We start from the raw sequence: 18,750 nt of genomic DNA on the forward strand, positions 1-18,750 counted from the left end.
TCTTTCCATAATTTTTCTTCTAAATTGCATTTCAAGCTTAATCTAAACGATTATGAATGGAGTGCATATGTAAAAAATCTAGTAGTAGAAACAAAGTAGTAGAAACTAGTAGTAAAAACAAAGTAACTAGCTAATTTTTAGATGCGTGCGCTTTTCAAATTTGATGTAAATTAATTAAGTATTTTATTAACTTTATTATTATTTTTTTATTCTATTTCTTTCTTTATTCTACCTAATTTAAAACACTGCTAAATTTTAAAGTTCCAAAACAATATTCTTAAATTGTCTTATTACGTCTTAGATACATAAAAATAATTTTCAATTGTTTTTTTATCCTGAATTAGAAGATCCGCAGAAGAGCGAGGGTCACCGACGTAGCTAAAAGAATTGGTCGTCTGTAGTAGCAGTGGGCGAAACAATTCGCTCGTGCAACGGGTGGCCGTTGGGGCTGAATGGTTGTCGAGTGGCGACCACGAGAGTTACTGCGAGAAGACACGAGGAGTCGCTGTATGCGGGCAGCCTGAGACTGGTCATCATGGCAATTCTTGAGAAAGGCCTATAGCTTGCAGTGGGCGTCTGTTCGCTGCTTTTCTTAAAATATTCCGCTGAAGGATATCCACTGCTACACCAAGGTTTTCCAGTTCACATACTAAATTATGTTCACTAAATATCGCTTAATGTTCGATTTCGAACATAAAAAATTAGTATTGGTTTAAAAAAAGTGCAGCTTAAATAAACCTCGCACGTTTGTGAAAGTGAAAGTTAATAATGATAATAATAAAGTGATAAATCTTTTAGAAAATAAATTTACCATTTCAAAAATGATTATTTTCAATTTAGTAAAAATAGTGTAACACGAAATAAACCGAAATAAAACATGTCGTGCTCTTAATATTATTTAAACGTTATTCATCTTCTAACCGCTTGTATTCCTTATAGATTGACAAAGGTTACAGCATTCCGAATTGAATTTGTCCTGATGACTAATCGACTACATTTAACATTTCCCCGATATACATTATGGTTCGCTTCGTTATTGGTGCGCTGTATTCCTTAACCTACAAATGATGTCAAAAAAATTAAAGACATGTATAGATTTTTTTTCCTTATTCCTAATTTGATAAACCTTTGTAAATAAACAAAAATTTCTTATCCTTGAACTAATACACGAACACTCAAGAACAATTGGCACCTACCACAACAAAGGCTATTATAGACGCCTAGTGACTTGATTATAGCAATTATTGAGTAATATGTTTTAATAAATAACAATTATATACAAATATTGACATTGGTGCTTATAATTGTGTTCGGAGGCGTGTACTGAAGAAGCAAAGATGTTATACAAATCAATATATTTAGTGATGATGCTAATGTTTGTCATAGGATATAATATGACATTAATAATGGGATTAATAAATCTACGGACAAAACCTCCAACTAATTAATAAACAAGTTAAGATAAATATATGTATATATATATGCATGTCAAAAATTCAAAAATATATATATATTTATGTGTTCTATTTTTACTACACTCTTAAAGTATTGTTTCTTTGCAGTACATATTGTTTGCTCTGTTCAAATAGACCTCTGTTCTCTGGATATTTGCCAATTTTGTCTTATAGTATACAAAATAAAACAATACTTGCATAAATTCCTATTAGCAAAAATTCTTGTTTGTGTAAGCCTTCATCAACCGGTATGTAGTAGGGCAACACAAAAGCCTGTAGATCTGGATTTTTAATTTACCTCATATTTACTTATTATCAAACAATCAGAATATTTCGAAAGTCAAATATCTTGTTATATAATTGCAAATTGTATCAATTACATATTTTATTTTGAAAAAATATAAGTAAATCCTTCTCTTTTTCTAAAACTCTTTTTACAATCATATAGTTTTTTTGTTAATATTTATATTAACATGTATGTGACTAGACTAGCCTGCAATTTTCGCACTAAATGCTTTTATAGTCTAACAGGAAAAATACAAATATATACTTTTTCGGAATCTTATTCCGGTAAAAGCTAAAATAAATACATATTTCCTACAGAACATAAAGTTTTAGCATTTACAAAACGCAGATGTTTTATTTTATACGCAGTCGCAGTCACAGCCCTAATTTTTGACAATTCGCAGCTGTATGAATGCCGTAAGACTAAGTTCTTTTATAGATTTTGTGTCGTAGCTGCATTATTACGAAGAATAAACAATTATTTTACAAGTCATATTAAATAACCTCCGTTTTAAATGACAATCAACCAAGAAAGACTATGAATTACAACATGATCAAGGTAAATACCAATAGACTATTCACGCAATGTCTAGATTGTACAACAAACCTTTTTTAAAGATTATAGTTACTATTTTTTTCAAACTAGAGCAAAATGCTTTGTTTTACATTTATTTAGGTAACTTGAGCCTTTATTGTAATATCTCAGATGCTAATATGTTATTTTAAACCTAAATTTATATTGGGTGTTATGTACCCTTTTAATGTATTTTTAATGGTTATATAGGATTGTACCATGTTCTAAACTTCGACTTCTGCAACTTAGTATCGTACCATCTATCGCTATCATTTTTTCCATTTCCTTTTATCCATGTGATTTTATTGTGCAAATAAACATGGTAAAAACAGATGACAAACTTTTGCTTATTTTCAGATGCTTTCATTCCTATATATCCTATATACAGTAATCATATTCTAACAAGGTAACTTTGCTTTCAGTACATGTGATTAATTTACTGATTATTTTCTTCTAAAAAACCACTTCAAATGCATGGAAATTTAATTTTATTCTAATAAGATAATTGTTTTTGTGTTATGAGCTATATGTTCATTGTCATATACATTAATAAATCATATTTCTTTAAAAATGTTGCTGCTTGTTTTTGTCCAGTAGTGATGGATCCTGGAATTGATAGTGAATGGCTTGTGTACAAAAATGATCACATAGAAGAAGTGCCAAATATAGGCAATGTAGCTCGAAGCTGGCAGTGGAGAGAAAGAGGAATAGAGCCTCAGAACTATCCAAGCAATAAAACCGTTTTGGAAAATGCCGCTGAAGATATTCTTGTACAGAAACCGCTTAAGATTCGGGTAAGTTTTGTGCATTTTATTGCATGGTTATGTAAATTTCAATTGAACCATAGCCCCATTAGGTGTATTACTCTATTTTGGAGAATGTTCACTGTAAAGATGTTTAGTAAATGAATTGTTCTTATCATGATAATACAGTTAAAAAAAGTAGTAATCTCAATGAGTTTCTTGTTTTTTCTTCACAATAAGTGGTATATTATGAATTAATTTAAACTTAGTTTTAAGCTGCATTGACTTTGACTTTGTGACATTTAATTTACAATGAGTTTATTCACAGAGTAACCTAGTACTTATAATTATTATAGTAATAATAGTTCTTTTTTAAATAAGGCAATAAGAATTAAATAATCAGATCTAGTTTCTGGTTTTAACAATTTCAGTCTTTTTATGTCCATGCAAAATTTTATTTACAAGTATCTCTTATAATACATTATACCAAACTACAAATTACTAATATGTGTATATATTACTAATATTGTAATTATATATGTATAACTAAGGTTGTTCAAGTGCAATATTTTTAAAATAGATCAGAAAATATCATAAGTTAATACCAGTTACCCAATACACTAAATTCACACATTCCAGGGCGGTTCTGACCTTCTGAAGCTACTTTTACATGTGCAGATAGTGAGGGATCTGACTTGAGCCTTCCTTTAACATTAGAATAGAGGCATCTTACTCTAAAAATAGATAGATACTCCCCATCAGCTACATATTAGTCTAATATCCCTAAACCTTCGTAGCTAACTACATTGCACACAGAAGCCATGAATAATTTAAATATTTATTTTGAGAATGGATCCATGAGTCCTTGGTTTGATGTAGCTGCAAAAGCCATGAAGATTGACAGTATTGAATATGCATATATAACAAAATTGAATTATTATACTTTAATACATTATAATAGTAATATAGTGTAATATATATTATTAATAATTTTTTTCCATAAACTAACTAAACCATGATTTGATTGCATTGATTGCACTTTTTTTCACATAGCTGGTAATTATATTCTTAAGATCTTATACATTAAAATTTGTAAAATTGAGTTACCTCATTTACCAGAAAACTACCTACAAAAAGTTTGTAAACTTACTTCACATGCAAGCGAAAGTTTGGGCAAAAATTTCAAGCTTAATTTGGACATGTATTTAACAAAAATAAATTCAATTGCAATGCAGCTTATTTTAGAAGCATTGTCAAATGAAAAGTGAAAGATGTTCATGTAAATACATACATATTTTTACATTATAATTTTTACCTTGCAGTGTTGTGATCTGCCAGGATATCCAAGATCTACCTTTTTAATGGTATTTAGTCCTGATGGGTAAGTTACATAACATAAAAATTAAAAAAAATTATTGGCATACTTGTTATTCTTATAGCATTGCGTTTTTTTTTAATTAAAGAGATTTTATAATTATTTATTTAAAGAGAATAACTTATTTAAAAAATTTAAATCATGTATTTCAATGTTCAATTTCTTAACTAATGATTTGTTTCAGAACTAAAGTGGCTTCAACACATGGAAACCATAACATTTACGTATCTGAATTAGCTAGCGGAAAGCATGTTCGTATACTCAAAGGGCATCCTCGTACACCATGGTGTATTGCATTTCACCCTTCACATCCACAATTAATAGGCAGCGGATGTTTAGGAGGTCAAGTTAGAGTCTGGGATATCTCTAGTGTAAGAGTTACATATTACATCTAATAAAACCCTTAATTTAATCAAAGTTTAAAAGATAGTGTTTATGACTGCTTTTACACCAAATAAAACAGAAAAAGGCTTTTTGAGGATGACAAACTGTTAACGTACACTTTAAAGCTAGAGTAATAGTATTTTATAAATAAATTATTTATGTTTGGAATTGCATTGTGCAAGAAATGCTTTATTTTTTATTAAGTCTAGGATGGATCATCAGCGATTTTTAGTTTAAGGGGCGTCCGCCGAAATAGACCAAACAGTGGCCAGGAGCCCTTGAGCTTTCTTGCTAAAAAGGGGACTTGGGCTATGCTCTTCTGCGTACACTCAAACCTGCGGTATTTGCAAAAGCAATTGAAACAACAGAAAGTCATTAAAAAAATTATATTTGGGTTATTTTTATTCATTGAATTTTTAAGACACATTGTCCAAATATTTAGAAAAGGTCTATGTTAAAGTTTTTACTAATGTCAACAGCACATCAGTAAAAACTTAAACGTACATAGATAGAACATAACCCTCTCCTCCATGTCTCTCATCTCCATCCAAAGGTTGTCTGGTAGAGATCCCCTCGAGCGATAAGACCGCATCTTGTGCCTTTATATGAATTGTTTCTTTTTTCTAATTATTATCTAGGATGTACAAAAAGTGTGAATAAATAAATAATAAAATAGGAGATGTAGTTTGTTATTTCCAATTTTTCTATTCATATGTTATACTTTATCCATAAAGTAATGATTAATCATGTTTTTTTTTTCATATATAAGGGTGGTAGTGAAGTATGGAATGTACGTAATGAGACTGTTATAGCCTCAATAGCGTTTCACCCACGTGAACAATTGTTAGTGATAGCTACTCACAATGAATTGTACTTTTGGGATTGGAATCAATCTGCACCTTTTACCAAAGTCACTACAAATAATGTAAACGAAAAAGTAAGGTATGTATCATTCATGTTGCTACTTGTGCCTATTCACTTATTACAAGGAAACATATTGGGATATAAATGAAGTATCCTGTACTGTAAAAAATCTAATCTTTCATCATCACGTATATTTCTATTATCATGAATGTTGAAAGGACCTGTTTTAATGTGACATAAGTTTTTTATACAAGGCATGTAGTAAAAAATAACTGTATTTACATTTTTTTTAATGGCCCCTGTTATGGGGACCTCTCGTACAACCTATCTTGTTGTAGGACAGGGCTTAATATTTTTTAATGAATTTTTCACTTTCTTTCCCTTTTATTTTTGTACTCTTCTATCATTCTTCGTATGATATCCTTCGTCTTCTTTCATTCTACAATTCTCTATCATTCTTTTTATATTTATTTCCGTTCATTTATTGCCTCGCTTCTTTCGCTTCTTTCCTTAAACATCAAAGATTCTGGTTATATCACATTTCTTTACCTTAATTTATATTTATTGTGTGCTATTTTACATTTTTATTCAAAATGCATTTTTTATTTTATTTTTCATTTTAGTCATTATTTTCTATTTTTATTATGTCTTCCTATTTCTTTTAATTCTAGTTTTATTTTTATTTTTTCTACCACCTGCTTATTTGGTTGCTAACCTGATCTGTATCAGTTTAATTTCTTTTTATTACGTCCTCCCCGATCTTCCTGCAGCTTTTAAGAAACGGTATTCATAATATGACAAACACAATAACATAAATTGAATTAACTTCCAGATATGTGGCCTTTGATGCTTTGGGATATAAATTAATAACTGGAATATCTCTATGGGCATCTCCTAACACACCAAATGCCTCGTTAGTTCAACAAAACACACCGAGCCCGACAAACAATGTTAATCCTTTTAGAAGAGATGACGCCGATGACCCCAATGGTCCAAACAGACCACAACAAGATAACTCAGGCTCAGCTCAAGAAATGATTGTTAATTCATATCAAAATTTGGTCCAGCGATACGATAGCTTAGTGAGAAATTACCAGAGACTGTATATGGTCAGGCATAGACTCACTACTACACCACCGCCTCCACCAAACACGGTAATTTGATTTTTATCATAACATTAGACGAATTCTAAATACATCTAACTCTGTTTATACAGTATAAACGTTTCCAAGAAAAGCGCTTAAAAATAGATGAGATACAAGGTGAATATGGGGACATGTATTACAATTTAAAAAAATCCTGTAAACTGCAGTGTAAACAATTAATTACTCTCTCAAAAAACAGCAAAGGATTAATAATGACTTCCATACAACATGAGTATTTTTGTTTACAAAATTACATCTACATTTGTAAACGGAATTGACCAAAGATACTATCGCACGCAACTGTTTGTTTTCTTGGTGTAATAAAGACTTTTGTTAGCGGCTTTCTTGCGGTTTTAAGTTGCTTATATGTTACTTTATATTCAAAAATTAACATTACGTTTAAATTTCAATGCACGCTCCGTTTAGAATTAAAAAGACATTATAAGAGATTCGTGCTGGAAGAAAAATCTTAAAAAAGTATGTTTATTCATAATGATGGGCCGCGTATTTCAAATTTGTGTAAAAAAGTATTAAAGTGTACCTCTTATCTAATTTTATATAAACATATACATAAACCATAATAGTTCGCGATATAAACATATCGCGTACTATTATGGTTTATTTAAATTGAAAAACCACTAAATGACATTACATAAAAATTAAAAGCACTAAAAAAGAAATTGAAATATTGTCTGTTTTAATATAGTGTAAAAAAGTTTGTCTTAAGTTTTTTTATTTTAATTTTTTTTTAAATGACCCCCGCTATTGGGGGCTTCTTGTATCCCTATTTATGGTGAGACAGGGACTTTATTTGCAATTTAATTTTTCACATGATTTTTTATTAAAAAAAAATAACTTAAAAAAAAAGTTAGGATATACTTAAAGAAAAGACGAGTAACTTAGCTCAAATACAAGTAAATACGCAAAAAGAAAAGCAAGAAAAAGAGATATCTGAATTGTGCTAATGAGGATATATTGGGGGGAGGGTGGCGACGGAAAGTAATGTCGATTTTGCGCTTGTCGATATTTGATTGTCATTTGGTAGCTCATTACTTAGAAGAGGTTATATACGAGATGGCAAAAGGTTATTGATAACAAGGTGAATATATTGTTGATTAAAAATAATAACTTATTGAAAATGTAGTCGTGTGAATTTAACTTAAGAAAGCGACATTACTTTCCGGTATCCGAATATATTCTATAATAATAAAAAAATAATTTCAAGTAAAATGCTGTAGACAAAAAGTTGGTAGAAAAGTTATGTGTTTTGATATCGACGTAGTCGGTTACTAATGTTAATATTATCAGGTTAAATGACTTCTAGATCGACCGCGGCACGGATCCGATGGAGACGGACCCGTCACCAGCCGGAGTCACCCGCAGACCTACATCGAATGCACAACAAAATGATGGTAACAAGTAGATAAAATACTCATGCCCTTGTGGTTTTAATTGATGCGCAATAAATTGACCTTAAAAATCACATTTCATATTTTTTGTGTGAGTGACAGGACTAAAACATGATAATTCCAGTTTTTGTAAAAAAAAAGTACGCAAATACCGTAAAATTAAGTCGCCCGTTAGGCTGGTGTGGTTCAAATTGTGATTATTCCTTTAGTTGACGTCTGAAGTTATTTACTCTCTCAAATTGGAAGTTTGACGCTAGTCATGGTATTTTCATGTTTAAAAACATATATAAACAAAATCGGAAAAAACATACATACATTTCCTTATACCAAACAGTTTGGTATAAATCATGATATTTTCGACAGATCTAATCAGAAAATAATATTTTGAACATTAACATTATAAGTCGTAAGCTCGGAATGCTGATCTGCGGCGAGGAGCCGAGAAGAAACTCGACAATTACTCATTTTGAGTAGGATTCGACAATATTTGATGGATGCTTTATAACATGGGCGAGACGGTGCCACCTGTTTTATTTTAATATTCGAAACGGAAGCACTTATGCAAAACATACAGTCGCGAAAACCAAACATCAATTAATATTAACCAACCAATTATTCACTAAATTATAAAGAATTATCAAGCAAAGTAAAATAAATGTATTTTATTTTAAGTGATTTGGGCTTTTTTTATTTTCTTAATAAATATAATTTGTATAAATAATTTTTAGTACCTTTTTTCTATTATTTTAAAAATTTAATTAACAGCGGCTGGTAAACATTTTTTACAAACTTTGAAAAATTGCTCGCACTATCAAGGTGCTTGGCCAGCACAGCCATATCATCCCTGAAAACTTGCTCAATCTAGTTCCTTTATATAAGGTAGCAATAGTAAGTAATTAGTCAAAAGTTTATTAGGGATTGTGTACGGTCAAAAAAATATAAGCACATTTTTTTGTTTAGCACGTTTTTTGTTTGAAAGATTAGTAATAATTTGATTTTATTTTCATTGTAATGCTTTACGCTATAATATATATTTTGTTTGTTTACAACACAAAGTCGAAATAGCTTTATAGTGTGTGATCATTAAAATCGTCTATAATTGTCCGTTTAAATTTAAGTTTTCGTTCGTAATCCGCCACCTACTGTGAAAAACTGAAGGAACTAAGTACGTTTTGTAATTTTGTTTTTTTTTCCTTAAAATTGGAGCAATTTGTTTCCAAAAGTCTTTATATTGAATTTAATGAAATAGAATAATATGCGTTTTGGCAGAGACTGTGCTTGATAAATTTCTTGAATGTACTAAGTGATAAATTGTCCGCGTCCCATGGTAATTTGTTATAGAATCATATACATTTTTCTCCAAATGAGTGCGGGGGTACAGCAAGTTTCTTTTTATTTCATAGACTACATTTTTTTACCTTTTGATAGCTACAGATAGGTTTATTAGTCTGTTAAAACAGATAAGTTTTTCTTTTACCATTTCTCCCTCTCAACAAAAACTTTCCACGCGTCTTAAAAGAAATGGGAAAAAAGTCAAGTCGTTCTGGAATTAGTAAGGAATACGATGATTTGTTTTTATCTATGTAGAATTTTCTTCTATGAAAACTAGCCTCAAATATGAGCACTGTACCCATCGTGTATTGCAACTAAATGTTTTAGGCAAGTCGATAACCTTTAGGGCTATACCGGAGAGTTAACACCACAAAATGTACAAATTCTACTATAGTATGCCAATGACGTAAGAATGCTTTAAGGAAAATTTATGGAGTCATTTCCATATATTTCGACATGTAAAAAATACAGTTCTCAGGACTCCACAATATTTGTTTAAAAGTTCAGATGTACTTAATATGCTGACGAAAAAATTTATAATTTTAATTTGTATGAAATATATAATACATGAAACAATAACGTTATATTATTTAAGAATTTTTTATTTATTTAATATATGACAGTAAACATCACATTATTTCTGGCAGCGGAAAATCCGGTAGCAGGCACCTCTCGTTCCCGAGATAGTGCTGATAATGGAGACAGCGGAGCAAATAGCAGTCGTTTGCTTAATCTTGACGTTTTGTCTTTAGGAAATAGCTCCTCCAGGTAGACAATAGTTTTTGGTATTGTAATCATTTACATTTTTTTTTCATACACTTCATAGTATATTTAATGTTTCCAGGAATCAAAATTCGTCTCAGGAAGACCAGTCGACTTTCGGATCAAGAGCATCTGCTTTTCAACCATTAAGTGATTATGCCGGACGTTCGTTTCAAACGGTAGATCAGAACGAGCGGATAACGAGGTTGTTGCCTAATCCGTTCTCTTCTACTAACAACCATGAGCGATCAACACGTGCAAATTCACAACCTACGGACAATCCGACAAACTCTTCGCGCACAAGCATATTTACATCGACCAGACCTGAATTGTCGTTAAATCCAGATGACGTCCCACGTAGATCACATCGTAGCCTGTCTTCACAACCCTTGACTAGTTCTTTACGAAGAGAAACCATGCCGATCACTCTCGAAGAATTGACTCCTATTACTCGGTGGCCTCCGCCATCCCATTCAAATCCTAGTTCTTCACAAAGACCGACGATGACGAATTCGTCGACACAAATGAGCCCCGTGTCTGCACCAGTCGAAGCGCGAACTATAAATGAGAGTCTTGACTTGATTCGTGATATTCTTAGAGACTCGGGTACCAGGCTATTGAATCTCATTACGAACATGTCTATAGCTACGTTAGCTAATATGGAAAGAAATAGTCCTCGGCGCGGATCTAGCGGCCCCGCACCATCCAACGAGAACAGTGAAACGAGACCGCGCGTCCGGCTCTTTGCTACCCAAGCACCCAGAGATATCGCATCAACTTCTGACTCCGATAGTGATCAATCGTTGGAACTTAATATTTTCAGAACCCCTAATTCTAATTTTAGAGAAAACGAAGCGAGAGACCAAAATGTGCCAGCCACAACTCCTAATGAGAGGACACAGCAGCCTACGGATAGGATGACATTTGAATTGAACGAGGATACAGCGAACGAAACAGGGACGAATGGAATTAATGTGTCAGCTAGTAGCAGCAGATTTCATGTGCGCACGCAAAGAAACGCAGCAGGCGAGGGACCGAGTACATCGACCAAAGAAAGGCCGGGGACATCTGACAATCGCAATCAGTCTGCGTTTCGACATAATGTATCATTTACTAGTCGGGATACTTCCCGGACAAGAGGTAATGTGGTGCCTCCTCGCGAAATATATACTAAAGTTAAAGCTGCCGTGAACGCTTTGCAACGACACACGTTAATATTAACCAACTTGTGGTTACACGGGCACCGAATCTCAATGAGCCAACTTCGCAACATGTGGGATAACTTGCGGAGACGCGTGTTAATGTTACAAAGACAAACTGGACATCTGGACGTACCGAGCCAATATACGCGATCCCTTTTAGATAGGTGTATGTTACTGACACAGATGTCAGAAAATTTGAGAGGGTCCTACAGGAGCACTGGCAGATCTAGAACTGAAAACACTGAAACAGATAATAGAAATCAAAATCAGAGTCAGACGACGAATAGCGGCACATCAAATGAAAATGAACAAACTCCACCTAGGGAAACCGAAAGAGCTGCAAGACAATCTCCTGCCACTCGTTCTTCAACGCGGCGATCTCCCCTTTTCACGCGATCTTCGCTACACCCGAGGCGGAGACTTCAACCAAGTCACCGATGGTGGCTTGAAGATGAATTGAGAAGAAGAATTCGAAGTCCTGCTATAAATCACCTGACACAGAGATATGCCAACAGACCTCGCCGAGACTTCGCAAGAGCTCTAGAAATTAGTGCCACAAGACACGAAATCCGCATGAGGGCTATGCAGGTATTATCTGTAATGTTTAGTATGATGATGATGTGTTTAGAAGAACGTGGTCTAAGCCATGTCATCATTAGTATGTTAAGAACATTGAAAAAAGCTTTGGCGCTGACTTGTTTAATGTTAATGTCAAACAGAAACAATAATCGGAACGAAAATGCTTCATCGCAGCAGACAAGCCGTATGGAAGCCCTTAACGTAGTTCGAATTGAACATATAGAACATGTCGGACACATCAATGTTGATGATCCTGACGAATCTTCCAATTCCTTAACTAGTGGATCTGAGGAAGAACCGCTTCGGAATGTTTTTGTATTAGCGCAAATACCATTACAACGGTCGGCAACTCCGCCGACTGACAACGCTACTTCTCACTCATCAGAAACGAGCGCGCTAGATCAAGGAAGTGCTCCACAATTCAGTTCCGTCCAAGAAACTTCAATTTCGCTCAGCGCTTCCTCTCAGAGGTGGAGTAATCGTCTCGCAGTGCAAATTGCGGCAGCGAACAGAAATAATTCGATTACGGCAAATAATCGTCGCAAAATATATCTGGAACGTAAAAGACAAAAAGCATTACATAAAACGAATCCTTTAGCTCACCCGCTTAATAAGAAAAAACTGTTTCCACCAGTGTCAAGTCACAGAATCCCTGCTTTACGATGCTTGCCGCGCAAACCTCTAACAACAAAAGTTTCTTCACCCCGAAATGATTCATCAAACGTGGAACCAGTCCCAGGCCCTTCGAGTCTAGCTCCAGGTGCAGAAACGGCAAATCAAGATTCGCCAAGAAACGAGTTACCAAACGATTTAGAACATAGAGTAAATTTAATTAGACTGGCCCATTTACAAGCTGTAAGAATGCGTAACGCAGCAAGATATAGGCGTCTAGAGACAATAAGAGTCTTTACACCGTCGTCGGTGCGTGAGATGTTTGCTCTGCAATCAAATAATCCAGACAATCCAACGAGCAATCAGCCTGCTCAACCAAACACGTCGGACGGCAACCGTCCCCCGTACTTACCGCCTATTCTTACTTTTCGAGCAGATTCGAATGACAGGCCAAGCGACGAACCAAATCAGTTTCATACCGTATCAAACAATGCGCCTATGCCGTTAGTGCAAATTAATGACCTACCAATAAGTTTTGATCCTTCATCTAGTCAGTCACAAAGACTTCCAAGAATCCATGAATATCTACAACCTATTATATTAGCACAGGTGAGAATAAAATAAATTAAATACACACTAAAAGACACTATTCTGCTACTTCATCAATTAAAATAATAACGATAATTAATCATATATGTTGATAATCAGCAAACCATCTTTATTTGTTATAATGTAGCATTTACTTTTAACAGCTTCAATTGGAATAAATATTAATTTTATTTTCTAAATCTACCTCCTAATTTCGTCATTACTTCGGTTCTTACTACTAAACAGTGATCAGTATAACCATCCTTAACTATTTCATATATATTTATATAGATTTCTAGAAAATTTAAAAAGCAAATTTATGACAAGAAACTTAAATTCTCGAGAACATGGTATATTTATGAAAGACGCATTTATTTTTACAGAATGCGATGGTAGTAGAAGAAGATTCCAATGGCGGAAATGGCGGTGGTGGTGGTGGCGGCGGTGGTGGTAATGGCGCAGGTGAAATTGGTGGAGGAAGATATTTGGGAGCTCGCCGAATGAGTGGCATGGCTGGATTACTTGACGCTGGTATTATATCAGAAGCAATGCCAGCGCCTTCGCATCGCGTGCAAGCTTGGGACTTCACTGCTGGAGTGACTCCTGACATTGCTGATAGTACGTTCATCTTTTAAAGTATATAAATATAGAAAATGGAGACTTCAGCTACATTCAATAAATGTATAGTTCCTTTATAAATATAAATACTTTTTATACCAATATAAGATTAATCCCTCCGTATTGCCTATTTTTTGTAACTTTTTTTATGACTCTGTTTTAAGAGCCTCTTTCCAGTTCTTTTTTTCTCTTCTCTTTTTCCAAAACTCATTTTTTTTATTTATATCAGCATGCTCTACATTTATTCTTGACTTTCTCTGTCTGTGTTTTTCTTTCATTCTGCACATTATATTCCTTTCTCATACATTTATTTACAACACTTTTGCAGTAATATTGCAATACGTATCAATTTAATTCAATTAAATATTAATTCAGTGACTTAAATTCTTTTATTATTGTTAGTGCAGGACTTTTTTACAAGTTGCTTTTTTATTCAGGAAAAGTCTTGTGTTAATCTGTATTTCTTACCCAATCATAATTTTACCATAATGTCGCAGACATGTTCGTCGATATCCTTCGTCTTTCATCAGACAGGTAATGGTGTCGGAACTTGCTTTAGCATATGTAACCACCAACTTTTATGCCATATGTATAATTAAAATTTTAAGTTTTGGCGCCAAACCATTTATTTTGACAAACTATTATAAGAAATGTCATAAAGTTTTTTTTTAAAAATTTCTTTCATTGATCCACATTTGTTTACGTATTTTTTTTTGTCAGGTACCAAAAATGTTGTTGTACAAAGGTGCAGGATCCATAATGACGCGAGCATTGATATCTCGAAAGATGGACGACTTCTTGTGGCATTGTTGCCAGTGCCTAGATTTAGAAACACAAATCACTGGTTGGGTGAGTTGTCATTTTAAAAAAAATGTATTATTTTGATTTGCCTATAGAAGTAACAAGATATTTTGTTAAAAATTGTTGTATTATTAACATTAGAGAATAATTATATCAAAATTTATCTAGACAATCATATTATTGTTACTAACAGAAGATTTCAAACATGAATCAACAGTTATAAAACTACTATGTAAAAATGTTAATCAAACTTTTTCCATTATTTTTTTATGTTACTGTCTTACTCTGAAGGGTTTATTTTATAAGAGTCTTAAAAATAAGAGTATTGGTTTTTTCCACATTTTTAACTATTAAACAATCTTTGAATGAATGTTTATCTAATATTTAAAAATAGAATTGTATAAGGTGCCTTGCATGACCCTGGGACTTATACCTTGAAATTTTCTATGTTTAATTGAATATTAATAATTTAAATTGCAGGTGTATACTCATTGGAATGGTCGCGTCTAGGCCACTGCTTGCACACCGCGGTGTTAGAACAGAGCGCCGTTTCAGTAGCACTGTCACCCACTGCACGCCACTTGGCTGTAGGATTGGGGTCCCGCCGGTTTACAACCACACCTCATGCAAGGAATAACGTCTTTGCTCTACTCTATCGCCTTGAGCCATTGGGTAAGTTATAATATTACCGTTATTTTACTCATTTGTTCGTCACTAGAAGTAGTTACAATATGGTATCACAAAACTTAAAGTTATTGTTTCTTATTTATATTAACTAAATAAGAAACATCAACTAATTATTCCAAAATACCGCAGTGCCTAAATATGAAGGTCTTTGACCAGTGTGTATTACTGGTTATAACTTGTAGTGAGACATAGTAGTTTTCGGTGGGCTTTTAAGAAGGTTCAAGGTCACCAACGTAGCCCGAAGAATTGCTCGTGTAACTAATAGCCGTTGGTGCTAAAAGGTTCTTGAGTGGCGACCAGACGCAGTGTAGGTAGACCCCTCGCTTGGGGGGTAGTAGACAGTTAATACGCTGGAGGTGGCTGGATGCGGGCAACGCCAGACCCGTCATCGTGGCAATCTTTATGTAAGGCCAATGCGGTAGGCGTCTTTCAGCTGGAAAGAAGAAGAAAAAAAACTATATATTACTTATTAATTAATATTTAAAAGCATCCAGTAATTACAAACAAGATATATATCAATGACATACTCTGACCAAAAATTTTTGGTATTCTGATCAGAGACTACCTTTATCATATTGATAACATGTTTTTCTTAAAAACTGTACAGAGGATTACGATAATTACTTTCTTTGAGGTGTTTACCTGAGCACAAGCAGTTATCGTCTCACCATTATTACATCTCCAAAAATTTTAAACAAATAAGCCCTTTACATAATAAACCAATACTTAAACTTTCACAATGTATCTCATAAGTAATTATATTTATTTCACAATTTAAAAGAGAAATTTGATAAATATTATCAATGTTAAGTTTTTAATGCAGTTAATGCAACTTAATGTTTATTTGTGTTTCCAGAAAATACAAGTAGGACTGGATTATCACCAATAAAAGAATTGGAACAGAACTGGGAGCATGGATTCACGAGCCTCAACTGCCTTCGTTGGGCACCACAGCCAGGGCAAGGACTCGTATATGCCAACAACACTGGCCAATTGATTATCATGAGCTAAGTTGCATATTATAAAAAAATTTATCAAATATAATTTCATTATTAACAACTCTAAAATTTAGAGGAGAATGCTGTCAAGAATCTTGAAAAAGTTCAAATTAATGTAATTACATTATCATATATATACATAGACAGTAGCAAGCGTGTAATCAACTTATATGTTATATGACCGAATTACTATTTTTTTTATTATGAATAAATAACACATGACAATTTGGATGTTAGAAGCTAATTCTATAAATGTCTATGCTCTTACATATAAAATTATTAATTGATTTTAAACCTACAAGCTTACAAATTTTGTAACTAAAAATCTTGCCATTTTGGATTCCCGATTTTAATATCAAGTCAATATAGTTGTCCTTGTTTGAGAAGTTTAGTAGATGATGTCCGTGTGACAATTACTAAGTATAATGTATTAAATTGTATGGTTTTCTCGTGCATTAGAATAGTTTAAGTCAATGTCATTCAGTAAACTAATGTTAGGATCATTTCAATCTCTTGACTGTTCTATGTCAGTTGATTATTAAATCTCTTATATGTAAATGAAAAGTGTTATACAAATAAGATTTTAGAAATGGATGTTTAAAATTTCTTGGTACTTCTGCCTCACACACTCTGCACATACATAAATTATTATAAATATAAATATCAGTAGTGAAATTATTAACCCAGGTTTTATATGTTTATTTAGTAATTCACAACTGTATGCACACTTTTAGAATACCCCCACAGTTCTATAAAAACAAACTTTTTCCCTACATTAGCTTGATCAGAATCCAAAAGAATAAAGTAAATAATATGAAATGATTTTGACCAATTAAAACTAGCCAATTTTTCTACACACAGTACAAAATAAACATCTTGTACATTGGACAAAAATGTACATATAAAATTATATTAATGACTTTTCTATAAATTTATTATATTTTTCCTTGGTCTTTATGCGCTATAAATACACATTTATGAATCACAGCTACTTGTGAATCTCAATAATCTTCAATGGCTAAAATAAAATAAAAAACTTAAATATGTGGTAAATGATGTTAACTACTTTGTTTCATTCCCATACATATTACTGTAATAGGTATATGTATTTGTTTATTTTTAATTATATATTTTCAGTTCTTCCATATTATTTATATTAGTAACATAAAATTAAATATCCTTATGTGTTTATATTTCAAGGATACTAAAAAGTACATAGTGATATCTTGTTCCTTTATCCATTTTATTTATTATGCTACTCCATCTTATCTATACTTATTCTAAGATTTATAAAAGAATTTAATTACAACTTGTTCATATTTATAAAAAATGATAGATGGAGCTAGAATTTCTTACAACCTTCTGAAGAGGGATATACCTAAATGCTAATGATAATCTGAAGAACCAACTGTTCTGTGTATGTATAGGTGTATTGAGCGAGCAAATTGTTGTACAATGACTTTAAATAAACACTTCACAATGAACTCGAAAAGTAATGGTTAAATATTTTTTACCTATTCTTTAAGTTTTAATTAACCGTAAGTAGTTAAAAATGAATTTCTTTTTAAAATTTTAATCACTTGATTGATCATTGATCTGGAAAAGTTTTAATGAATCCAATAAAATGTGATACAATCTACCCAAAGGATTTTTAAACACATATTACGCAAATATAAAATTATTATAACAGTTAAGTATATTATTTATTTGTATCAAAAAAAAATAAACAATTTCCACTTTATTATTCTTTATATGGAAAAATTATAAATATTACAAAATAATTTATCATTATGTAAAAATATTTATTTAATAAATTACAATTTGATACATTGGTTAAATAATTAGGATATTTTAAATCTTATTCTTTTTCCTTATCATTTGAGTTTAGAGAAGTACTTATGTTTATTCGAAAATGACACTTAATATCAATAAATGTGGAATGATTAATATACTTGTGATAACACTGCACTTCACAGAATAATTAAGATATACTATTGTATTACATAATTATTAGAACTGTATTCTAAAATTTAAATACCCCAGCAGATGTCTTACATTATCATGTAGTAGTTTTATCAATGTTGGATTCTATCTCATTCCAAAAACTTGTATTTGTAAACATATAATAGGTTATGTAATAATAATTTATTCACCAAAATTTAATCTAAACTTAAATCATTTTGAATATTTGTAACTAAACATTTCCTTTGTAGTATTATCTTAAATGATTTTTTTTATTATGTAAATATGTATCCCTCTTCGGATAGATTGTGATAACAGTTGTTTGAAAAACATTGTACAGATATTGATTAAGAAATGTACAGTGAACATTATGCTT

At 32.2% G+C, this 18,750-nt stretch overlaps 1 protein-coding gene across 5 annotated transcripts; it reads left to right on the forward strand.

The window, feature by feature from the left end:
* The first annotated feature begins 2,156 nt into the window (after window positions 1-2,156).
* On the forward strand, window positions 2,157-18,133 carry LOC137922097 (mucin-4-like). 5 transcript variants are annotated; one of them, XM_068764959.1, is made up of 13 exons: window positions 2,157-2,298; window positions 2,908-3,107; window positions 4,379-4,437; window positions 4,616-4,802; window positions 5,585-5,757; window positions 6,512-6,833; window positions 8,149-8,236; window positions 10,213-10,333; window positions 10,392-13,329; window positions 13,692-13,926; window positions 14,647-14,775; window positions 15,208-15,399; window positions 16,271-18,133. In XM_068764959.1, exons 2-13 carry the CDS (start codon window positions 2,913-2,915, stop codon window positions 16,423-16,425), a joined length of 4,794 nt encoding a protein of 1,597 aa, XP_068621060.1. In that variant the 5' UTR covers window positions 2,157-2,298; window positions 2,908-2,912; the 3' UTR covers window positions 16,426-18,133. The 5 variants fall into 5 exon arrangements, with proteins under 5 accessions (XP_068621060.1, XP_068621062.1, XP_068621064.1 ...); XM_068764961.1 differs by having other exon boundaries at window positions 2,911-3,107; XM_068764963.1 differs by having other exon boundaries at window positions 10,410-13,329; window positions 16,271-18,132.
* Window positions 18,134-18,750: the final 617 nt, after the last annotated feature.

The sequence above is a fragment of the Battus philenor genome, unplaced genomic scaffold, assembly GCF_028537555.1.
Source record: "Battus philenor isolate CCGP_79_NKW_IND1 unplaced genomic scaffold, ilBatPhil1.0.hap1 SCAF_2, whole genome shotgun sequence".
NCBI lineage: Eukaryota > Metazoa > Arthropoda > Insecta > Lepidoptera > Papilionidae > Battus > Battus philenor.

Coding starts and splice junctions, on each gene's coding strand:
- LOC137922097 (XM_068764959.1), top strand. CDS start 2,913: ATGGATCCTGGAATTGATAGTGAATGGCTTGTGTACAAAAATGATCAC. Junction 3,108..4,378: donor AGAAACCGCTTAAGATTCGG/GTAAGTTTTGTG, acceptor TTTACCTTGCAG/TGTTGTGATCTGCCAGGATA. Junction 14,776..15,207: donor AAACACAAATCACTGGTTGG/GTGAGTTGTCAT, acceptor TTTAAATTGCAG/GTGTATACTCATTGGAATGG.